This window comes from Coffea eugenioides, chromosome 6, assembly GCF_003713205.1.
Source record: "Coffea eugenioides isolate CCC68of chromosome 6, Ceug_1.0, whole genome shotgun sequence".
Classification (NCBI taxonomy): domain Eukaryota; kingdom Viridiplantae; phylum Streptophyta; class Magnoliopsida; order Gentianales; family Rubiaceae; genus Coffea; species Coffea eugenioides.
In genome coordinates, this window is record NC_040040.1 from 10,881,580 (window position 1) to 10,906,497 (window position 24,918).

The window sequence follows — 24,918 nt, forward strand, 5'->3', positions numbered from 1 at the left end:
AATAAATTCAGTATTAGTATATATTTTTCTATGAGTAATCTGTTTTGTGTTAAAAAAAATGGTCATTATTCATTGTTCTAATTTTACTCTTATATAATAGAATAATATACAATCACATCATGTTTCACATTCCTTATGTTTATATAACTGGCACTATTGTATCACTCCCATGTTTACATAAGTGCTACTACTATATAGGGGTGGCAACATAGTTATTAAATCCGGTCCGGCCCGGCGGTCGAACCGGTGGATCCGGAATCAGATCGTTTGTGCAAAGAGACCGTTGACTTAGTCAATGATCCGGCGGTCGAACTGGATTAAACCGAAAACCCGGCCGGTTTTGGCCGGTTTTGTCACTAACCGGATTTTGTGGAAAAATTATATTGCTGTTACTGGAACTCGAACTTCGGCCCTCTGGCCCAACACAACCGCCTGCTTACCACCAAACTACTTCCAAATATGATGATATGGTAGCTTTATTATGATATATAAATGTTTTTTCAATTCTATCTTTTTTTCTCTAAAACAAATTTATTTGGAATCTTTTAATAAAAATTTATTACCCTCCAAACTCTATAAGTTATAAAATGGATTTCAAAAATAACATATTACATAATTCATTTAAAGACAAATATTATTTTTAATACTTTTTTACACTTAAAATTCATAAATAAGCTAGATAATTACACTAAATATAGATAAAATTTTACACTTGAAGTTTGGTATATTAATAAATAACTTTATATTTGATTGATTCTTATATGAATTAATTATTTTATAACAAATTAAATTAAATGAGCTTTTGTTATAGCATTATTTATTACAATTTATATCATATATCATATATAAATAATTATGAAATATAATATTTAAATATATGTAGTGACCCACCGGTTAAACCACTCACCCACCGGTTAAACCAGTAACCCGTTGACCCACCTCCTTAGCCGGGTTCCTTCCCGGGTTGGGTTTAATAACTATGGGTGGTAATTGTCGACACGACCTGAAAATACGACACGAACCTAACACGAAATTCATGGGTTTGGGTTGAGGTTTCGGGAGTTCGGGTCAGAATCGGATTGAACCCGATGAACCCGAAAAGAAAACAGGTCGATTTCGTGTCAACCCGTGGTGGCCTGATATGACCCGTTTACGAATTAAAAATAGTTTAATAAACATAAAAATAATTTTATCTAACTAAACTAAGTTATTATTTTTTTTCAAAGGCATTAATTACTTAATTCTAAATGAATTTATTTAATTTGTGTGAAATTGAAATTATTATATTTGGACAAATAATATATTATATTATTTTTTATTTTTATACTGTTTTAATTTATTTTATATTTTGTTTGGGATAAAACACTTTTACGGTGTTTAATTTATTTTAGATTTGGTTTGGAATTATTTATTTAAATTTTTATTACTTGATTATGTAATTAGTTTTGTGAGAAATTGATTTTATTATAAATTATAGTGATAAATTAATAAATTAAAATTAAGTTTCGGATCATTTCGGGTCAACCCGCCAACCCGAAATTTTCGGGTTCAGGTCAGCATACCTGACTCGTCACGGGTTGACGGGTCGGGTTCGGGTCAACAGATTTCCTGACCCAACCCGCCAACCTGATTTGGACCCGATTGCCACCCCTACAGTACTATACTTATTTACTATGTATTACATTCACATAAATGTTACTATTATACTTATGTACTATTACTATATTTATTCCAAATCTTCCTACCAACTTCAATAATAAAAAGGGAAATCCAAGATTTGTAAAATCGGGATCCTACGTAGGATCGATTTTAGTTTCACAGAATCGGATTGTAGGATCGGATCGTAGGATCGTAAGATCCTACCAAAAGCTCCTAATTGCAATTAAAGGCTGCAATTCTTTGATAAATTACAAATATACCACAAATATTTTCATTTACTTGCAAAATGGAGCTTCGTATTTCACAAATTTACAAAAAAATTGTAGGATCGTACGATCCTACCGATCCTGCTACGATCCTACGCGATCCTGCATAGATTAATATGATTTGCGACTCTGAATACGATCCGGATCGATTTTGGTTATCCGGATCGTAGGATCGTACGATCCTTCACATATATTTGTGTTTAAAAAAAATGTATTCACACACATAATTAGTGAGAAATGAAAAATTCATTTTTTGAAATGTGAGGGATGGAGAAATTCATTTTGTGAAATGTGAGGGATGAAAAAAATCATTTTATAAAATGTGAAGGACTATATATCAGATTATGTAAAATATAATTTGACAAATTTACCCTTCAAAATGATCACGTGCCTTGCACATGATGGATTCGGCCAAAAAATGATCGAAAACCTAGTTAGGGACTAAATTTGACCAATGTGAATATGTAAGGGATATAAAATTACACTTTTAAAAGTGAGGGACGAAAAAAATTATTTTACAAAATGTGAGGGACGTTTTGGACGATTTTCCCTAATAAAAATTAGAAAATCCCGTATTTGATTACTTTGCTACAACTAATTTATTATGAAATATTTTTGTAATTATTTATTTTTCTCTATAATATAAGTGTGCCTCAGTACATATAACCAATGTTTTTAAACCTGGATCAGAGAGTGAACCGAAAACCTTCCGGTTCACAGTTCAATCCATTCAACCGGTTCAATTCCAGTTCAAAAGTTTAATAATTTTTATTCATTTTAGTATTAAAATTTTGAATAAAACTAAAAGATTTATTTTAAAAAATAAATACTTAATAAAATCGGTTGAACCTCCCGGTTTTTACTGGTTCAATCGATTATGAATCGATTTTGATCGGTTCAATTAATTCTTTGACTTTGTAATTGAATCGGATCAGAGGTGTGACCAGTTCGCTGTTCAATTGATCGAACCGGCCCGGCCCGGCCCGGTTTTCAAAACATTGCATACAACGCGAGGGGGTGGGGAACGGAGAGCTTTTGGGTGACGGGTCCGTTTCCATTCCAACCTGTTTCCCGTGTAAGTTTGGTGCCCGCATGCTGCATATTTTATGTGTTGGATTCCTTATTCTTTCCGACTGTACTGTTGCGTACATTGAAACCTACCACATACAGACTGTCGAACCACTCCCTTTCATCTTTCTCCACGTTCCAATTTTGTTTTTCTGATTACTTCAGAGTTCAATAATCTCCAATATGCCTGAATCAAGAGCAAAACCTTCATCAAGCCTTGCTTCAGAATCAGGTAAGTTTTTGATTGCTTTTCATTTAAAAATCAGCTACCTTTCTTGTTCATTTTTTTGGGGTTCAATTGTTTGTGAATCACATGAAGATTTTGTTATACAAGAGTCCAAGATTCTTATATTTGGTGGTGGATGAAAATGTAGAAAGGGTCTATGCTCATGAAAGAACTAGGGAAGGATTCGATGATTCAAATCGAAGCCCCCATCATCATCCTCAAGATCATCATCACAAGGAAACTCATGGATTGCGCGATGATATTGAGGAAGAAACTTCTATCAGTGACGTGAAGGCTCCGAATGTGTTTGAACGAGCCAAAGAGGAAATTGAGGCTATTGTTCAGGCAATTCATCCCAGGAAGGAACCTCAGGATACTGGGAATCATGGTCAAGACAGGTTTGGAAAGTTGACAGACCAAATGCCATCCATTTTAATTGATGTGCTTGATTGATTTGTTAATATTGTGAGACGGATTGCAGGCATTCTGCTGCAAATGTGGAATTAAAATCAGAAGTTTCAGAAACTCATTCAGGTATGAACTGTCTTGTCCTGTTTACGATCATGTTTGAAGCGATCTCTTTGGATTTGGAATTTTATTCTCTTCGGTTCTCGAGTCACTTCCCTGTTACTTTAGTAGTATAAGTTTTGAGGGTTGGCCTTGTTGCATTCAATCCACTGGGAATTGAGCACCTTTGTCAGAATTTAATTTACAGGTTTGGTTGCTGTTGTCGTGAAAATGGATGTTGTGTTTCCATTCACGTAATTTTGTTTATGTATGGTGTCTGGAACAAGCATGAATCATTCGCACCACAACGAGTAGATCTTGCAAAAAAGGTGTTCAAAAGAAAAACATAACATGAAAAATTTTCTGTTACGCAAGTTTCTTTGAGGATCTCTAGCAAATATAAAAACTTTGAGGATTAATGTAGATGATCTCTTTCTGCATCGACCCATTAAAAATGTATAATCAAGAGGCATGCTCCAGGGACAATGTGAAGCGTTAATAGTTTTTTTAAATCAAGGAACTGCAAAAGGAAGAGACTTATGAGAGACTATCCCTGGTGTTTGCTTACATATCCGATCTATGATGTCAAATTAAGTTACGGACATCATTTTCTTCAGTAAAAGCTGTTTCGGTGCTTTGAACCAAGTATGATTTTAAGGAATGAGTTAGTGAAACATCTTTAGAAATAACTAGCAGTGATACCTGTTGTAAGTTGTGACTTCCTCCTCCTATTGTCTCTTTTACTCTTCTAACACAAATTAATGTCTTTAAGACACTGATAACTAGGTTCTTGAAGAGTTTGAAGCCCGTACTTGACTATTTATCTCTCTTTTTCAACCTTTATTAGAGCAGGACAGAAAGTCGCCTAAATTTATTGAGAGAGCTAAGGAAGACATTGAAGCATTTTTACATAAAAAGAAGCCGGCAAATCATCATCATAAAGAAACTCATGGAGCAAGTGATGACATAGATGAGAACACTCCCATTAGTGAAATTAAAGGTCCAAACGTCTTTGAAAGAGCAAAGGAAGAAGTTGAGGCCCTTGTTCATGCAATTCATCCGAAGAAGGATTCTAGAACAGACACTTCGTCATCAAAGAAAGAAGGTGGATTCAGGATGTCTATTGGAAAGGGGTTGGAAAAAATGTGTTCTCCACGGAGCCATGATAAAGATTAAGAGTGAAGTCTTGAGCATCTCCGCATTTGATTGGATCAGCAGCTCCCCCATAAATGGTAAGCTAGTTATTAAGTAGAATTAAAGCACAGAATTGTAAACTTCACCTGCATATGGATATTGTGGAAAGGCCGATCATAGTGGAAATGCCTCTCTTTGCTTCTGTTTTTGTCTTTTCTTGATAAAAGTATTAGATCAAACAAGTTATTTTATTTGCAAGCTCCATGTTTTTATCATAAGAACTAAAGACTGCACATGAGTAGGGGGCAGTTTACATCAAGAACAAAACAGAGAGGTACAGTTGTTTAAAAAAAAAAAAAAAGAGAGACTAAGGTTCAAGCACAAGTTTAGATTGTCCTGCTGTCTGTTCACTGGTCTCCAACCAGCCACAGTTCTTCTCAAATCCCAGATAATCGGCCGAGTTACACTCATATGCTCAACATAAAAATGCTTGAACACCCTCACATTCCTTTGGCAACCCTCACATTCCTTTGGCAACCGAAGTGGTAAATAGTTGCAGCAAAAGCCACTCTCCGGTCCTGGCAAACAAACGTATTCTGAGAGCAATGCTGGATGTGCCACCTTTGTTCTTCACTCCAGCTTGCAGGAGCCTTGAACACTAGGCATTTCTCCTGGACAAATCTCCATAGTGCAGAGGACTAAGGGCAAAGGAAGAGAATGTGCTCAAGATTTTCATCACTCTGCATACAGAGAGTACACATGGAATCTATTGCAATTTCTCAATTTAACAATCTGTCCTCCATCATCAGTCTATTTTTGCAAGCCAACCATTGAATAAAAGCATGCCTAAGGACATGCTTTTGCAAGCCAATAGAAAACCAAGGCGCATTAGGTGCAGATATAGACAACTGCCGTCCACGACTAGAGTCAGGAAGCCAAATGGCTTGATCAGGTAGAGGCACCAAAGAAGAAGGCGTAGCAGCTGCAAGATCTAGCACCTCACCTCGATAAGATCTTTGAGAATGCCAACACAATCTAGATATTTACGATTATTTTATGGTTTACTTCGCTCTTGATTTTTCCGTCTAAATTCTGCATTTGCAACAAGATGAGGGCATTTTGCAAGTGATGGGCCTTAAAATGGACATGACTGTTAAGGATTCATATTTTAAGAAAGATGCTTTCCTGATTCCCTGGAACACCTCCAAGAAACCACCAAAACACAAAAAATTAAAATCAAAAAACAAAGAATAAAATGAAATCCCTCTTCTTCTTTTTTTTTTGCTCCAGTGGAATAACTCAATAAATACATTTTCTAAGATTCCTTCCCCTACTGTTTCTCCGACATAAAAAATTGTTACACCCTTGTTTATCCAGGGTGTATGCGACTGATTCAAGACATTGAGGACAATTTTATCTTTTCTTTTACGTATTAGTCAAGAAAGTAACAGCTACGGCCGTCAGTCATGACACAGACACATTTATTATTTCTTCATCATGTCTGATTGGTTTTGGAAGTTTTCAGGGAGGTCACAAGGCATCGATCTTCCGGAAATTTATATATTGTGATTTTCAGGTTCCATTATCAGAATATATATATAATTATATATTTTCTTGGTCAAATGATCCATATCCGAGCACCCTGCAACTGTAGGCATAAGATTCTAGAAGAAATGTGCAGCCACTAAATTTCCGCACGCGCTCACTGAGTTTGTTCAACTGGCAGCATATTATGGAAAGCAGCCGGTCCATATTGGCTGGTGCTCGGTCGAACCGCAAACCAGTGATGAATTTAAAAATTCAACTAAATCAATCAAATTCCGTCGAGAACCAATTAAATCGAATAAATATTTTTATTTTCATAAGATATTCAAAAATCGAAGTCCAATCGCGGGCTCGCCCTCCAGTATGTGATCATTGATGCTACTTTAATAAATTTCATCAGTGATTAATTAAATTTTATGATAAAGTGATTTCTTTGGATCAGAATTGGTCAGCGATTCCAATTTCAGGTCCGGTGCAGAAAATCTGATGTACAAATTGGGGTTCGAAGGGGAATCAAATCAAAGTGGTGATTTACACAGGCTACAAAGTATTATCCGAATCTAAAGTAAATTAACCAATGATCTCTTCGATACATGAAAGGAATCGATTCAGTTGACTTTCACTACAAATTGTGCCAGCCAGGTATTTTCTTTGTTTATGTGAGATTTTGGCTTTTTTATGATGAACGTGCATGGGAACGAGTGGCCACCTGTTTGCTGTTTGGACTCCTTCTCTGCAGCCAGTTGTAACTTGCTGCAAACGTGTCATCTCTCAAAAAATTACTAATCATTCTGTAAATAAATACAACTGATGATGTAATTTTAGTAAAAGTTTATTTCACGTCTAGAGGCATATTCCTAAAGTTGAGAAATAAGTGAAAGAAGCATCATGGTTGCACCCCTACCCAACTTGCCACAAAAGAAGTGATCAGTTTTGAGTTTTCTAAGTTTTTTTTTTTTTTTTTTTAAAACGCTAATAAGTAAAGTCTCAATACAGATTTAGTTTTTTTTCTTCTTCAAAATTCCAAGCATCTCAAAGGAATTTACAAAAACTAAGCACCCCAAAATGAAGAAGGATTAAATTACCTACTACTATTGGCATGAAAAAGCTTTTTCTTCCCTAAAATTCACTCAAGACAAGGAATTCACCAAAAAAAAAAAAAAAATTTTCTTTTATTGACCAAAAAAAAAAAAAGAATTCAGTGCAGTTGTTGGGGGTTCGTGCAATTCCGTTCGATTGTTATATTTTTTATATTATTTGATGTATAATTATATTATATTATTGTATTCGTAGTAAAAGTTAGATATATAAATAAAATACTTGACATATATTTAATATAATATTATAACATCGTGACGAAACGAAAGTGCATAAAACAAACTTGTCCTCCCATTTCTTCAGTTTCGAAGAACAAATGGGGATCCTGTGCCGATGCACGGCTTAATTAATTTCCGAAAGTAATTACTCGAACTAATAATACATCAGTCTCCTAACCGATCAACCGATTTCTTCCCTCGCCCTGCAAGACGCCCACGCCTGCCTCCAACTTTTACTCGCTCCGGCTCCAGTTCAGTCGTCATTCCTGATTCCTGATTCCCCTCCCCTCTCTCTCCCGCAATTCCCACGCTCGACGACTCCTTCTTCTTCTTGGCAAAATTCCTGTCCCCAAATCCCCACCCCCGGCCCCATATTCCCAACTTCTTTCCAACTCGTTCCCGCCTTAATTTTCGTCCTTTTTCCCCGTCACTCCACTCGGACCACTCCCCCTGCCATTCTCCGTAATTATCCACAACTCGATGGCCTTTTCCTTCCATTAATTCTTCTATTTACACCTTTGCCCCTCAATGGTTACTCGCACTGTTTTTTCCGACTCCAGCGATGTTGACATCAGCGGCGGGAGCAGCAGCATCTGCTGCGCCGGCGCCAACACCGAATCGTCTCTCTCTCCCGGAATCCGACGTCGTCTCACTTCAACGCCTCTCCCACACCTTAGAGTCCATCTTCTTATCCGACGCGTCGTCTTCTCCTGACTGCTTGGACTTCTTCGCCGACGCCAGGCTCGTGGCTCCTGGCGGCGGGGAGATTCCGGTGCACCGATGCATTCTCTCGGCCAGGAGTCCCTTTTTCAAGAGCGTATTCTCCGGTGCCAAGGGGAAGACTAATGCTGCCGCCAAGGTTGAGTTGAAGGAGTGGATGAAGGAGCGTGATGTCAGCTTCGACGCGCTGCTGACGGTGCTGGCGTATCTGTACTGTGGCAGAGTTAGGCCGTCGCCCAAGGATGTTTGCATCTGTGTGGACGATGAGTGCTCGCATGTGGCGTGTAGGCCACGGATGGAGTTCATGGCGGAGGTATTGTACGCATCTTTCATATTTCAGGTCCCTGAGCTGATTGCCAAGTTTCAGGTAAACTAACGCTTTGTCTTGTACTCATTTGTAGATAATTGTGTGTGCTTGGACTAATTCATATGAGCCATATAGGTTACATTCAAGTTTAATTGAGCCAAATTTATTTCGTATAGGAACCGAAATAGGATTTTCAGGCTTGAATGGATTCCTTGGTGACATTCAATTCTTATTCGAGAGCCTTTGTTGGTCTAGCTCAGGTAGCTTGATATATTTATGTGTAATTTTGAGTTTTTATCTTCATACACCGGAGCTTAAGATGTTAACTAAATCTTGTTCAAACTTGGTCCTATAATTTAGGGAACTATTTAGAAATGAGCTCCTAGTGAATATAGATCCTTTTTAGTATTTACTACTAGTTTGGGTTGTCTTTCAGATACAGGGTTATCCTTGCTGTTGTGCCTTATTAAGTTGAATTATGTCCTAATTGGACTGTCTGTGGAAGTAAGGAAGGGGTGACGGCCGAAAATATGGATTTTAACAAGTACGAGAATATCCACCAGTGGAAACCATCTGGCTTTGTAGCCAAGTAAATCAAAACTCAAAGGATGGTGATGGTTGACTAATCATGTGGGGTTGCTATATTCTTGGACAACTGGTTCTTCATTTTCTCCCCGGCAGGACAAAGATGATTATATTGTCAACTGAAAGATGCATAGACACACTTAGTTAAATGCTGGTACATTCCCTGTGTAATGGATGCGCCAAAACAAAAAGAGGACTGGTTGGACTAACGGTGGGATGAATGAAAACACAGATCAAAATGGAGGCGGAAAAACTGCCTTTCTAATTTTTGAAAATGATGCTGGAGCTTGAAGTTCTCTTCAATTATTAATGTCAGCTGTGTCAATAATTGTTATACGAGTCTCTTAGAACTGAACTATTGTATGCATGCAAGTTTATGGACCACTGAAACTTGGAAAACCTCTTTAGCCTGTTGTTTGCTGTTTTTGGCTGACAAGTGCTGGACGCCCTAGTATAGTTTCCTATTACAGATGCCCAATTATCCATTTTATGGTGATTTTTGTTGCAAATAAGGCCAACTGAGTTTAGCTAATGGGTTAGCAAGAGAAACTATTAGATGAGTCCTTTGCTGGTGTTATTCCTCCCTAAAATTTCTCTTGCATCTTTATTTTCCTTGCAGAGGCACCTGCTAGACGTTCTTCACAAAGCTGCTGCAGATGATGTATTGATTATTTTATCTGTTGCAAACATATGTGGTAAATCATGTGAGAGATTGCTTGGTAGATGTATCGAGGTTATAGTTATATCTGATGTTGACATGATAACCCTGGATAAAGCATTGCCTCATCACATTGTCAAGCAAATCATTGATGCACGCAGGGAACTTGGTTTGCAAGGGCTTGATACAAGTAGTTTTCCTGATAAACATGTGAAGAGGATTCACAGGGCATTGGATTCTGACGATGTTGAGTTACTTAAGATGTTACTTAAAGAGGGGCATACCACGTTAGATGATGCATATGCTCTACATTATGCCGTGGCCTATTGCGACGCAAAGACCACAACAGAGCTTCTAGATCTAGCCCTTGCTGATGTAAACCATAGAAATCCTAGGGGATGCACTGTACTCCATGTTGCTGCGATGAGAAAAGAACCTAAAATCATAGTTTCTCTTTTAACAAAGGGAGCTAGTCCATCTGATCTCACATCAGATGGAAGGAAAGCCCTTCAGATCTCAAAGAGGCTAACTAGAGCAGTGGATTATAAGAAGCTAACAGAGGAAGGTAAAGCTTCTCCAAAGGATAGATTGTGCATAGAAATTTTGGAGCAGGCAGAAAGAAGAGATCCACTGCTGGGAGAAGCTTCAGTTTCTCTAGCTATGGCAGGCGATGATCTGCGTATGAAATTGTTATACCTTGAAAATAGAGGTAAAATATCTGGTCGATTCCAAGCTTGTCTTTTGTTCGGTCGGTCATGTTCCACTTGCTTGTTAACAATTTAGTCACCCTCATAAACTCCTTCTTGGACCAGCATCAACACCGTTCCATTTTCAATAGCTATAAGTAGGAGCTTCATGATTCAAGTACCCGTTGTTAATTGGGTCATCTTTTAGCACTTATTTTGGACCGAATGCTTCTGATACCACATGTATGTTCAATATTAACACCTAATTTTGAAAGAATGGCCAGTTTAAGTTTTTCAGATCAGGAAAAAAAAAACAACACGAGGAAGTTCTTTAGATAAGATAATAGTATTGCTGCTAATAAGTGTTAAAGAAGCTGTACTGCATCAGGAGTATGTTGACAGCTGCGCAAGGTAGACATCTTTTAGCCGGGTGTTTGTTTTGCTTTATGAGGTCCACTGCTAAGTGATTTCTCAATCTCAGTTTCTTTTTTTGGACCAGTGGGAGCTTATGTTTTAGTTCTACTTTGTCTCTCTTGTATTTTTCGGATGCTGCTCCTCCATCTTCTTTTTTTTTTTTTTTTCCATTCACTGTACGGAACCTTTAAATCTTGATCTCTGGTACTCAATTGGTGATCTGCTTGCCGCCAATGGTCTGATATTCTCCTAAAGTGTCAAAACTATAATTTTGTATTGAGTTTAATCATTAGTGCTCAATGAAAAATATATTCAGCTGTACTGCTTTTTTCCAGCATTTTAGTCACTTGTAAGCATGCCTGTTAGAGTAGTGTTAGGTTTTTGAGATTTCTTGTACTAAAAATAATTGATTCTGGATGCGTCAGTTGGATTGGCTAAACTTCTATTCCCCATGGAGGCAAAGGTTGCCATGGATATTGCTCAAGTTGATGGCACTTCTGAATTCCCATTAGCTACCATTAATAAGAATGTGGCGGAGGCTAAGAGGACAACTGTGGACCTGAACGAGACACCTTTCAAAATGAAAGAAGAGCATCTGAGTAGAATGAGAGCGCTTTCCAGAACTGGTAAGGTAACTTGAGAGTAAGTAATCTGTTTTGTTTCCATTTAGTGCCACCTTGTTTGATATCACACATCTCGCAAAAGCCTTTTATTTTTTTTGGGGTGGGAGTTTTTTTTGGAGGGTTTAAGAAGAGGAATTCATGTCCAAATAGTGTTCGTTCCTTAATCCTTACAAGTGATTGCTCTTCATGGGCCATGGAACAGCTCCACGTATAATATGAAAATTTTTTTACAAGGATTTGGGCTTCAATACCTTTCACAAATTGTCTTTTTCATTTTTCTGAGGAAAGCGGAGTTAATTTCCAATTGCCTCAACAATTGTAGCATATAGAATGAATTTGTCTGGAATCTGGTTTCCAGTTGGGCAGAAGTCCATGTGATCTCATAGCGTGGTATGCTAATTATGCACAGTGGAACTCGGGAAACGCTTTTTTCCTCGTTGTTCTGATGTACTCAACAAGATCATGGACGCTGACGACCTCTCAGAGATAGCTTACATGGGAAATGAAACTCCAGAAGAACGTCAATTGAAGAAGCAAAGATACTTGGAACTCCAGGAAGTCCTGACCAAGGCATTCAGCGAGGATAAACAAGAATTTGACAGGAATAACAACTTATCATCATCTTCATCATCAACATCCATGGAAATGATAAAGTCCAACATGAAGCTCACTTTCAGAAAGTAGGAGTTAAAAAAAAAAAAAGAAACTGTGGTAAAGGACGATATCTCCTTTTTGTTGTATCATATGTTTTATTTCAACTTTTTGCTTGTCTATGCCTGTGGGAGCTCTGTACCATATTTTTGCCCGTCCCGCATGTATAATGGAAGAAAAGGATTGAACTAAATTAGCCAATGTTGTATTCGAAGTTATAAGAAACCAAGGAATGTAAAGTGCAAAGTGGTCCTACACATCTTCTTCTTCATTTGCTTAAACGGGTAGGATCTTGCGAAGGTCCTTGAACGTCGATGGACTATATATCCTCCCTTTTCAATAATTTCCGAAATTCTTGATATTTCTTCGGATGCCTTCCAGGAATTTGGTGAAGATTGGTCCCAAGAGGACAATTATTCAGAGAGTAGTGAGGGAAGCCGCATTAGATGACTTTCCAAGGGAGTAAAATGGCAGACAACCGCCTTACGTTGTAGAGGGTTCAAGCGCACAAAACTTTTGATTAGCTAATAGCTAAAGGCCCAGAGGCCGCGATGTAGTTTAAAAAAAGTTCGTTAACTTCGTTAGAATAATAAATCTAGTTTATTATCTCTCTAAAATAATTGTACATTTAATGGAGTATGACTAATTAGTTTTATATTAATTACAATAATAATATTGATGAAAAGTTGCACAATTCAATAACAACCTGTATTAAATAAATTAGATTATACTAGACAAAATTAGATGATAATAATGACTTATCTTAAATATATAAAAGGGGGAAGGGGGAACAGCTACAGTACAGCCATGGGTCGGTTTCGATGGTAATTCTGATGACTTCGTGAGGTGTCTTGGTCTTTCCATCAACAAAATCCTCCCAATCACACAATAAAATCCATCACCCCCAACACAGGAGCGCAGGGCCCAAAAACTAGTATTAAATAAGAGCATTTTGAAGAAACTTAAAATTAAGTATATTTTTCAATTGAAAAGTATAATCAACGTATTAAAATGGGAGAATGATTAGGAAATCCTTTTAGTCAAATCCATAGATCGCGATACCATAAAAGGAAAGCCGTGCTGGGACTGCCGCCAACCGGACGCGTGGCCCAAAATTGACAGCGTCAACAGAGTTATTTGAACTTTCTAGCAAATGTAACAATAAATGTACATCTACTTTTGGCATGGCATGGCACTAAAGGAAAGGGGCACATTACGTTATCCACCTTGTCACACGGATTGGGAGCACACAACAACCTTCCTTCTTAGTGGTGAGATGTTTTTGTCGAGGCAACTTGTGTTGGTTTAATTAGTAAAACGGACCACCATTTCCTTCTTCGTGAAAGACGTGCCATTTGTAAAAACTTTTATAAGTAACTTTAATTTAATTTTGGGTGGGAGTATATTAGAATCAAATCTATCCAAATTTTCTTATACCAAAAATTGAAAAAGCAAAAGAAGTAATATGTTTTTTTTTGTCAAATTTGCTTGGGTTAGTCTTTCTTTTGGGTGAGAAATCATGACAGAGAGTTGAAGAGACATAGGACAGAAGTAGAGGTGATGATAGGGCGTGGTTAGACGAGAGATTATTCGAAAAAAGTTATTTTTTCAAAATTTTTTTTAAAACTCTAGCCACATTTTTTTCATCCTTAGATCCTGTTCGGCACTAGAATTTTTTGTCAAATTTATCTGCTACAAATTTTTTAAAAACTTTTGTTACAATAACCTTAAAAAATTTCTCAAAATTTTTAAACTATACGTTTCAAAATATTCAAAAATTTACACACTTCAAAAATTTTTTAAAAACTTTTACAGTAAATTACAGTAAAATTTTAGACAAATATCCAAAAAATCCACCTGCCAAACAGAAACTTCTTTTAATTTTCAGATGCAAGAGAGATTTGGCCACATGAAATCCATCTAATTCTCCTTTGATGATTAGGCCAATCATCTGCGTATGTGTGTAATTTTTTTAATATTTAGAATAACACTACTGTAATACTTACCAGATGATCGACGTGATCAAATTTGCTTTGTTAAAAGGATCTCTTTACTTTATCCTTACAAAAAAATGCGCTTTTTATAATGTGATGATATGCGTAATAAAAATGTTATTAAAAATATAAAAAAGAGTTAAAAAATATGTTCAAATAATACTAAAAAAATCCATGTCCGAATAGACCATACTAGGCCAAACAAAACCAATTTCTTATTCTTATCTTACGTATATAATTCAAATAAAATATAAGAAGAAAAATTTGAAAAAAGAAGCATGAAAATTGAAAACCAGTCTTGCCTTAAGCTGTTATAATGAATTTTTTTTTTTTTTTTTTATAATTTGGCTTTGGTCACGGGGTAAAAGTTGTTGTACCGTTTGTTTAAACGTATCAGTAAGAATGAAAGTAACTGAGCTCTTATAAATTTCCGTAGTGCTTGTGAAGCCAGGACGAGTTTGTTTTTATCCGCTTTCACGAGAGAGACTTCAAATTCTTAAACAACGAAAAGTTCATAAATTGAATCTGGAAGAAACGGTAATTTCAGAGAGTCAGAAGTTGAGCTGTTGCATTTAAAGTTCATTTTTCCACAATAGTTTCATGATATACAGCAAAGAAATGTGTACTAAACCAGGTGTTCTACTAGAGTAGTTAGAAGACAAAATAAAACTAATCTCACCAACCCAAGTACTCCAACCAAGAACAAGGATGAAGAACCTTGGAATTAGCTCGTAAAACTAAGAAAAACTCTATATATATACCAAGAGACAGAGCTCCGTGGTCTCCTTTTTGGGAACTGGAAAAATGGTAAACCTGTACAATACAAGAAAGTAAGCCCAAGTAGTCTAGGAACTGAAAGATGACAAAAGAATAAACAAGGATGATAAAACTGGAGAACCCTATGCTCAAATTTCTTTCCAGTTTCGAGGAGGAGCACAATTATACCTGCAAGGGGCTCATGCCATTAGTCCAGCTGGGTAACTCGCGTGCCCTGCCAGGTCTTTCGTATTCATACCCCAGCTAGGTGGCTTTGCAATCAAATTCTCCAATTCAAGAACAATCTCGGATTGAGACTTACCTGTTTCTGGCTCGTTCTCGTATATCATGTCATCCTCCATCAGCTTCTCCCACAGTATAAAATTCTCAGAAGTATTTGAAGAAGCTCTGACTAGTTGTTCCTGAAGGGGACCGCTTGATTCATGATCTGGCGAGAAGAGTATCTGGATTTCTGGGTCGACTGTGGTAAGCTCATCCTGAGGTTGAAGGTTCTTGCCATCAACAACTTTTCGAGTAGCATCCAGGCTGTTATTTGCAGCATTCATGGCCTCCGTTAAGTTTTCATTGCCTTGCGGGCCAGCCAACCTCCTTTTCTTTGAAACTTCACCGCTGCCTAGCGCCCTTTTCTGCTTCATTTTCTCAATGAAAAGCTGAACAAACAGAGGGTTTTTAAAAGCTTTTACCATGAAAATAGCCATATACTTTTGTTTACTCTCAGCAGTCCGTAAACGCTCTTTAACTGCGGCTAGGTAGTTCTCTGTATTCACTTGCTGCTGTTTGAGCCTCAGCAGTTCCAATTTCAAAGTATTCTGATCATTTCTCAGTTTTTGAAGCTCTGTTTCCGATATATATTTTGCAGAATCTAGCCAGGGCTGCCCAGCTCCTTGATGCTGCAACATTTGGGAATGTTGCTTTCTCCTCTTGATATTTTTCAGCAAATGCTTCTTCCCTTTCTGGAACTCCTCGTTTGCAAATTCCCATCTGTCCGAGTCAATCTTCCTGAACCGCTATCACAATTCAACAGCAAAACTGAAATCACTAACACAGCATACATAGTCTACCAAAAAAATAAAAAAATATCTATCCACACGAAACACCAAAAAATCAACCAAGTATTAGAATAGAGAAAAAAAGAAAAATTGACGGGAAGGGTAAGCGGACATATTCCTTTGCATGAGGAAAACTGAAATGCACCAAAGGATCTATCTCCTATGAAAAGTTAATTAAACAACCCCCCCACACACACAAAAAAAAAAAAACCCTTTTCTTTCCCGTTTACCAAGAAAAAAAAATGAAGAAAGAGTAGATTATAGAAATCCCAGAAAGTCATCGGAAAAATTAATCATCTATCTGTGCTTACATAGGTGTTGAGTTGACGAACAAAGCTGGAGAAATTGTTGTGCTTAAAATGTTTAGGGAGAAGATCCCTAGAGAACTTGTGAGGATCCCAAACAACAAAGCTGGTGTTGGTGGAACTCCAAGAAATGGTGGAGTCAGTTTCAAGGTCATCCACCATCTCAAAAGTCTTCTTCAAGAATGGCGGTGGACCAACTTCGTGCAGCCCTTGCAGCGGTTTTGGAACATCACTAAACTCTCCGCCACCACTAAAATTACTACTGACATTTCCAAAAGGGCCATCTTCATCAAGAAATACAACTGGTTCTTCTTTCACTGTCAAGATTTCTGCTTTTTCCACTTTTGGGGCGTCTTCTTCTTCCACCGGCATACTCCTCTTGAATCCCACGTTTAGTTGGTCCATCGGAAGAACAATTAAATCTTTGAAACTGGGTTTTACTAATAATGTTGAACGAGAATGGTTAGAGGAGATTGACAAGCAGATGAGAGATAAGACATGAAGGGGAAAGGGATCAAGAAACTCTGGGGCGCAAAGGGGCCTGCGACATATTGTGGCGGCACATACAGTGCTAGTATTGGATTAGAAGCCTAGAGCAGTACTTATCGTATGAAGCAAGGTATAGACTGGTATAGCTAGAGGAACGGCTGTAGTTATAGTGTGAAAGAGGGAAAGGGGTGTGGGGGTTGTTTGGAGAGGAACAGGGCGGCGTGGTGCGCTGTAACAAAATCGGCCAAATATGGATATGAGTTGACAGTGGTCGCACCAAATTTTGCCATTTGTAGCTTTGAAAAGCGCACACACATTACTCAGTCCCTCTATTTTCTAGAAACTTCATTCTGACCCCCCACCCTTGCCGTTCGCTCAGGGGTCACTTTTTCTTTGCTTTGCGCTTTCTTTTCTTCCCCTCTTAAAAATTCTGTAGGGTGCCGTGAAACCGGGGATTTTCCCGACATTGATGATCTTGAATTAGGAATAATATACCTCCCTGAGGTTTCTCCTAATGTCAATTGACACTCTTAGGAATCTTTCTAATCAAATGTTTGATTTATACTATGATTTGTAGTGTGTAGTAAGCTTAACTAGAGTGATAGATTATGTACATAAGACAAATGTACTCATGATAAACATTACCCTTGTTTGGAATTTGCTTGTAAAATCCGCTCATGGAATTTCTTTAATTTGCTAGACTAATCCCAGTCCTTTGAATCAGGAAGATGATGGTGTTTCTTATTTTATGATTTTCGTGTTTATGTTTGGGATTTAAATGGGTATTCCAGCATCGAGTCCTTGTACAATGTACTCCACCTCCTTTCGATTTTTTTTTTTCTTTTTTTACAACCTCCTCCCGGTATTTAATTATCAACAACGAAGTACGTAGAGATTTATAGCTCTTTAGCTTTTTATGGATTTAAAAACCAAACTTTTACGCTTATAAAACTTTTTTATTTACTATTTGGTCTATGTCAATTGACAGTGTTCATTATCAACCTTGAGATAACAATCCCAAAAACTGTCCAATTCATTTGTAATTGACAAAGCTTATTTCATATTTCAATCATGAGATACCAACAACACACTTTGCTAATAGGATTATGACAGTAATTAATTCACATAGATCTCTTAAACATTACACTGTCCCAATATGAAAGAATAATCAACAAAAAGGGAAATAATCTATAAACAACAATTTATGTTCATTTATTGATACATTTTTTTTAATGTTATTAACTTAATAGTCTGTCACCTCAATCACCTCCAAGTATTTTTTTCATGACCAATAACTCGAGATGATGAGCTTTTCAGTCATTTGACTCAATACGAACGAGTTTTTTGTTTTACGAGTATTACAATTAATGGGATGTCTTTAAGAAGACGCCAAGTAATTAGTTTTTTTGAAAAGAATAATTAAATCAAGAAAATGTATAAACGTGCATGCAATTAAACAAAATAATTTAATAAATTGAGACGCAGGAGAAGGTTTTAGATCACTTGCATAGAAACCAATATGTAAACTAATTAAGTGGCAGCTAGAGCACAATACACACGAAGGATCAAAGGATATTGGAGAGGGAAGAAATCGTATAAAGCTTCAAATTGAGGTTTCTCCCCCTAACGAGGAACGGTAAAATTTGGGGAGGTGGGGGGCTGATATTGCAATTTTTCAGAAGCTGCAACAAGTCCCGGTTTTCATGTCTTGCCGCTAGTGGTCATACATACTTCCCCGTCCCGAGGGGTGGCCAAATCACATAGCGGGCTGCCAAGTGGTGTCGGACACAGAAAAATATTGGACGAATCACAAATCATATTCAGGGTAATTTTGGTTGAGCACCAGAAATATAAGAGGGCCTGACCTTGTCCGTTTGGATTGCTATTTTCTCTAAAAAAAAATTATATTTCATGAGAATATATTTTTTAATTATATATATATATATCAAATCGTTACAATATATATTTATATAAAAATAACAATTCAAAAGAACTCTCTATTTTTCACTTTTAAAAAGTCCCTCGTGAATAATGGCCTTCAGGTTTCTTGGCTATTTCTTTTTTTGACTTATTGATAAGAGAATCATTAGACAAGTGAATTTTCTAAATGTCTATTATAGGTTATTGACTTTTAAATTAACTGATAAGCATTGTGATTTGATCGTGAATCAAAATGATAACATTTTAGATAAGCTAGCACGAAAGAGCTGTTTTTTTTTTTTTTTTGGGGGAAGGGGGGCTACAATGAACATGCATTTCTGTTGTTCTTTTGCAGGCGAAAAGAGTTGAGACAAACTAAAATATCCATTTCAAAAGGGACAAACAATAACCGAAGAAAGTCCTGTCAAAAATATATAGTAGTACTATAAAAAGTTAGAAAAGAAAATCCTTTTTTGGTTGCAGCAGCCAGCCACGCCACGCTACACCAGGCCACAACCTTAACCGCTTAATTGGGCCTTGCAAAATTGATTAATGCGCCGAGGCCCGCTACGTCACCGTCACCCATCCGCTTTTTGTCTGCTGCCACCATGTGACGTGGCAAGCTTCAGGGAATGTGGGTTGCCGGTCCACCGTTTAAGGGAGATGGACGCGTGGGATTGCAGGATGGGCCACCGCTTGAAATGTAGTGCTGGCTGATGTTCACTATGGGCTTTTTCTTTTTATTTTCAGTTGGAAACTTGGGCCTTTGATCTCTCAATGCGTTTTTATCACCGCGAATTTTAGATAACAAACAATTATAATTACTTTTTTAAAACAGGAATATGTCACTAGTTTTAGAGAAATAGACCGGAGTTAACAGGGACGGATTCATGAGTAGAATTCGCGTGCAAGGTTCATTGACTCGCCGACTTTTGATTGAAACAAGGTGCACAGCCCCTTGGCCAGCATCCAAACTCACCTCGCAGGTTCACCAGCTTCCACGTAACATAAGAGGCAGCAAAATCAGAGGCCTACCCTCATATTAACTTTTTTTTTTTTTTTTTTTTTTTTGTGTGCATAGATATTTGTAAGATTATAACTATTTTATCTCTTTTTCTTTAAATATTTTTTAGAACTTTACAACATAATTTGTATCTGTTTGTTAGATCTGTTCTTTGATATTCGTGTAAATTTGTTCTTTAAATATCCGTAGATATCTGATTTGATGATATAGCTACTATCATTAGTATAGATTTTAATGAATTTACCACGTTTTCTAGATAAAAAAAAAAAAAAAAAAAAAAAGAAACCTGGAACTTGGGAAAACCAAAAAAGCACGCCCACGTCGAAACTCGTCCTCAATCTTGACACGCTTCAAGCTGAGCTTTGCTTGCTCGCTCGCAACTTGTCTGTTCTCAATGACGAGCGAAGACCATCAAGTTTATCCGTTCACGAAAAAAAAAAATACAAAGAAAAAGAGAACCAGGAAGAACTACAAATGTACAGCATTATGCTGCATAAATTGGACAAGTATTTATTTAAGGTGTCATGATGATTACAGTTTCTGGAAGGCCGATTTGTTTTATTTGTTAGCACAATGACGCTATTTCGTATAGAAACTCATGATCGTATTGCACTTTTATTATTTAGTCTCGTGTACAGCTAAAACAACTCAATTCGGATGGCTAAACATCTGGTAATGTCTCAAGAAAAAGGATACGTATGAGCATTTACGTTTTTCTTTTATATAGTGCTATAGACTCACCTCCTTCTGATGTCGGTAGAGCGCACTCTAGTGCATTTGACAGCATGATGGCATTTATTTTATCTCAGGCTCTCAGAGCCTCCATTTCCCCTCTCAGTAGTCAGTACACCAAAAAAAAAAAAAAAATATGCACTTGAGATCTGTGGTAGGTGGTATGCCAACATTTCCAAACTCGTCTCTCGTCGATTGTGAATTGTAACTCTACGTGCCTTCTTCAAATTTTTTTAGCACTTATTTGATTTAGAGGTAGTTTAGTTGCCTCCGATTTTCAATGATTCAGTTGGATCTGTCCCTTTTCTCATAATATACAAATAGATGTAAGTGTTAGATTTGTCTAATTCTTAGAGGTCTGATTTAGCTGTTTCTGATTTCTAATGCATCCAGGTTGATCTGTCCCTTTATTATACACTGTAGGAATAAGTGGAAGGGTGTTTAGATCGCCAGCTACCGTTGGACTAAAATGAAAATGATTTAAGCTTGTATGCCACTGATAGTCCAGTGATACACTTTTCACCATTAGGATCGCATCCATGACACATAATTTCGAATTTGGAAGTTCGGAAACTCAAATTTTACACTATGATGTCGATTATCCAACCTCTAATCAGCTGATAACCCGTCAACTGTAAATAAAAATTTATCCAAAACAGAAAAACTTACGCCCAAACAAACAAAAAGAAATTTCTTTTTTTAACGGTCTTTACGAACGCTTGTGCTCTGTGATCAAACATCTGCCGCTGGGGCCGGCCCCAAGGGTACATCGATCGAATTGGATTGTGGATGAAGGCGGCGTACGGATTCAGTATTCTTACGCTTGTACTTATTCCAAAGCCAAATCCATTCTTGTCGAGGGCGGGAAGAGAGTACAAGAGTTCGTGTTTTGTTCGATAAGCGTACAGAAACAAGTCAAATTCACTGAAGCAACACTTTGGGCCAAACCCAAACCCACTTATTCAACTAACGGTCACTGATCCAGATACCTTGGAATTTTCCTCCCAGACTGACTGCCTTCTCCACCGTTTCAGCCCTAAAGTCCGCCATGTAAAGAGGACGTGATGACTACCACGAGAACACAGCGCAGACCCGTGCTAATACACTCTGGAAACATCATTTCAAGCTCTGGAGATCCTCTCTCAACAAGACCACTGTCACAAGCCAATAGCTACTTGGACTCGAGGCTCCTGTTCTCTAACCAAGCCCACTGCAATGCCCTGCAATTGCATGGGTGCTTGGGTTCATTGACGTTTCAGGTTTGTTACTTACTTAACTGCACCACCATCCACCAACCACTCTGCAAGCAAAATATATATTATGTATTATATATGCGCTTGTCGTTAATTTAATTTACGTGCCTCAACACACTTGAGCAATCATCAAAGCATGCTAGAATGAGTCAATTCCAACTCTACTGTGCCCCTAACTCAGCTACAATATAAGCTACTCGATCCGTTGCTCCGCCACTGTATATACTTTTAGTAAATCAACTACAAATTTCTATCCAAATTTCCGACAAAAAAAAAAAAAAAAGAGAAAAGGAGGACTGCAAAAAATATGGGAACAAGTGCCAAAGCTGCACACAAAGGGGCTAAAAGGAAATTCACTCTAAAATATATCTCTCTTTTCTTGGAGAATAAAATATATGTATCTCGTCTGTCCATGTCAAAATGCTCTTTGCCCAAATGGGAATCCGGAATGGCAGAGGCAAGCATCTTCTTCTGCTACGAATTTACAAGGCGAGTATAATATAAAGTTCCTATCAGAGTATCATCCTCAAGTCTGAAACATCATCTAGTGAAATCATTTAACGGTCAATATTGCATATGGGTTCAGCAGCCAAGCTTAATGTACCATTAATCCTCAAAGGTGCAAATAGGCTGGTGAACCTCAAAACGTTGAGCCGCGTATTGATCCATTAGAGACGTCATTGGGGCCAAGGAAAAGCAGAGAACACGTTAACTCATGGCAAACTTCTTAATATCAGTATTCTTCCCCCGCATCATGGAATTCTTTGAGATATTTGCAATCTTTCACCCGAAACCTGCTTGTCCTCTTAGTTTCCTACCATTTACCAAGACTTCAAACATTTGATTCATCAGCTGGCTTGATTCAACAAAGCTGCAGCAAGAGTGCATTGGCCATTAGCAAATGCTTCTTTGTCTATAAAATCCCTGATATCTACCTACCATCTACCTGCTGAGCACAGTTGTCTTTGGCCTTCATTTGCACCTCAGCATTGGCTCGCCCTGCAGGTTGGGAAATTGTTCGTTTGTGCAATATGAGAAAGCATCATCAAGCAGCCATATCAAGAAACAAACAACCTGTAGTTTCACCTGAAGAAGCATTGGAACAGATCACGTTTAAACTACGAGTACACCTAGATAGAAGGGAAAAAATTCCAAGCTTTACTTCCCACCCTTAGCATAATGACATTAAGTAAATACTAATTTCAAAAATTTGCACATCCATGACCCCTTAAAGAAGGGGGGGCAAAAAAAAAAGATTTAGCCTCTAGATACTAAATGTCTAAAACAAACCCAATCAAGCATGTTAGCTACTTGCTTTGAATTTTACAGTTTCTACACTGAAAAAGATGCCAAATAGTACATAATCCACAATTCAAACTCCAGGAATAATCTCTAGATTGAACAAAAACTAAATATAAAAAAAGCCTCTGGAATTACCTATTGACACCAGGATAAAACTAAATGAATTTTGATTCAAAGGTAAGACAGCAGGCAGTAGATCTTGTTCTGTAAAAGTAGACAGAAAAGCACTAGGCTAGACTTCTCGCTTTCCATCAGAAAATGAACTTCTTGAACGGTAAAAAATGTTTATTGAATTATTTTATTAAAGTTGTGGATGTACATCTACAATTAGCATATAATAAACAACAACAGAGAGTCACACTTAGCTTCCACCAAAAGCAAAAACCGATAACAGTGGTCCTAGTGTTAACCTTTCAAGCCTCGAAAGATTTTATTTTAGTAACAGCAAGTTGGTTTTCATCAAATCCATTCTACTCTTGGCTTTATGATATATAAACATCAGGAGAGAAGAAGGATAAGAAAAGCCAAGCAACATACCAAGTAACACAACAGAGGAGAGAGGTCAGCTCTCATTTTGAGTAGCTTGCAGCTTAGTGCTACAAACCGCCAAAATCCTTGGAGACTAAATAGAGCAGCAGCTCTCTGGAAACAATTGAACATTTTTACTGCAGGAATAACTGCAAAAACCAGTAATCTGTGCAGAGAATTATGCATAAATTGAAGTTGCATTTGACTGGTTGTCCTCAATTCACTGTTCAGTGACTGATGCAATTCAGCATTAAGTCCAGAGTCTCAGAGGCTTCCAACAATTTATCCTCTGAACGTTGACCTATCATATTTTGTTGATGTCAGACGGGGTATCGAGAGACTGGTTCAACTTAATTTCAGAATCCAACTTAGCTGCAAATGCCAAGGTTGACCGGAGGGCTTTCTGTACCGAGGTTGGTGCATTCAGCAGGAGTGATGTCTTTGAAAAGCTTGACATTCCTCCAGTGCTTGGTTGATCCAATGATTGATCGAATGGCTGGGAAGAAGATGCTGACCTTTGCGGCATTGCAGGGAAGAATTTGAGTCCATCAAGTGCATATTCCTTCCGTTGGACCAATGGCAGACCCACGTTAACAATGCTGCGAAGCGTGTCACGTTGGCTAATAGCCGTAGGATTGTCTACTGGAGTTTTTCCATATGAAAGAAACTTCATGGCCTGAGGCATGGACGAAGGTGAAACTATGTTTGCTGTTTTATTCACTTTTAACTCTAAGTCCGCACTGCTTTGGGCAGCTTGATTGTCAATTTTGACGCGAACTTCACTTTTCAAAGGCGAGTCAACTAACTTGCTTTTACTTACCTGCCCTAACAATGATTCACTGACCCCATAATCCCTATTAAGAGACTCATCCAAAGGACGTTTGCCAAACAACAGAAAGTTTATTCCCCTTGGCATCTTTGAAGGTGCACCCTTGGCTAGGTCATTCGACTTCTGAATGCTGTCTTCAAGGTTCCTAGTCATGCTATAGCTGACTTTGTCACTATTGTCTCCTTTAAGATGTGGAACAGCTTGTTTATGCTTACTGGTATCACCTGGTGGCGATCTCACATGCGAAATGAAGCAGATTCCTTTTGGTGTCTGAGCAGAAGGTCTATCCAGATGCTCTGACGCTTTCTTCTCTGTACTCTTACCAGAAATGTTTGCCATTACGGAGAACTT

The 24,918-nt window shown here is 37.7% G+C and overlaps 4 protein-coding genes across 5 annotated transcripts; 2 read left to right on the forward strand and 2 right to left on the reverse strand.

Moving 5' to 3' along the window:
• Positions 1-3,456: 3,456 nt before the first annotated feature.
• Positions 3,457-5,044, forward strand: LOC113773533 (the record flags this gene model as incomplete). The annotated part of the gene is made up of 3 exons (XM_027318172.1): positions 3,457-3,617; positions 3,701-3,753; positions 4,574-5,044. Coding segments are annotated over 3 exons (543 nt in total), but the record flags the coding sequence as incomplete, so codon positions are not given.
• A 3,060-nt stretch (positions 5,045-8,104) lies between these two features.
• LOC113773221 (BTB/POZ domain and ankyrin repeat-containing protein NPR1-like) lies at positions 8,105-12,636 on the forward strand. The gene is given in 5 exon segments (XM_027317822.1): positions 8,105-8,348; positions 8,350-8,808; positions 9,953-10,700; positions 11,517-11,717; positions 12,124-12,636. Coding segments are annotated over 5 exon segments (1,782 nt in total). The 5' UTR covers positions 8,105-8,249; the 3' UTR covers positions 12,399-12,636.
• A 2,264-nt stretch (positions 12,637-14,900) lies between these two features.
• On the reverse strand, positions 14,901-17,199 carry LOC113775224 (heat shock factor protein HSF30-like). Of its 2 annotated transcripts, XM_027320009.1 has the most exons (4): positions 16,497-17,199; positions 15,438-16,143; positions 15,305-15,350; positions 14,901-15,172 (listed from the first exon to the last, which is right to left on the reverse strand). In XM_027320009.1, the coding sequence occupies exons 1-3, from the start codon at positions 16,893-16,895 to the stop codon at positions 15,316-15,318; spliced, it is 1,140 nt and encodes a 379-aa protein (XP_027175810.1). In that variant the 5' UTR covers positions 16,896-17,199; the 3' UTR covers positions 14,901-15,172; positions 15,305-15,315. The 2 variants fall into 2 exon arrangements, with proteins under 2 accessions (XP_027175810.1, XP_027175809.1); XM_027320008.1 differs by having other exon boundaries at positions 15,305-16,143; positions 16,497-17,197.
• A 5,051-nt stretch (positions 17,200-22,250) lies between these two features.
• Positions 22,251-24,906, reverse strand: LOC113773280. Its single transcript, XM_027317893.1, has 3 exons — positions 23,748-24,906; positions 22,855-22,994; positions 22,251-22,779 (listed from the first exon to the last, which is right to left on the reverse strand). Exon 1 carries the CDS (start codon positions 24,904-24,906, stop codon positions 24,043-24,045), a length of 864 nt encoding a protein of 287 aa, XP_027173694.1. The 3' UTR covers positions 22,251-22,779; positions 22,855-22,994; positions 23,748-24,042.
• Positions 24,907-24,918: the final 12 nt, after the last annotated feature.

Excerpts from the sequence above, each read along its gene's own strand:
- LOC113773280 (XM_027317893.1), bottom strand. The coding sequence starts at position 24,906 with ATGGCAAACATTTCTGGTAAGAGTACAGAGAAGAAAGCGTCAGAGCAT.
- LOC113775224 (XM_027320008.1), bottom strand. The coding sequence starts at position 16,895 with ATGGACCAACTAAACGTGGGATTCAAGAGGAGTATGCCGGTGGAAGAA. Across the intron at positions 16,144-16,496 it reads TTCGTCAACTCAACACCTAT|CGGTTCAGGAAGATTGACTC; the intron begins GTAAGCACAGAT and ends GAATTGTGATAG.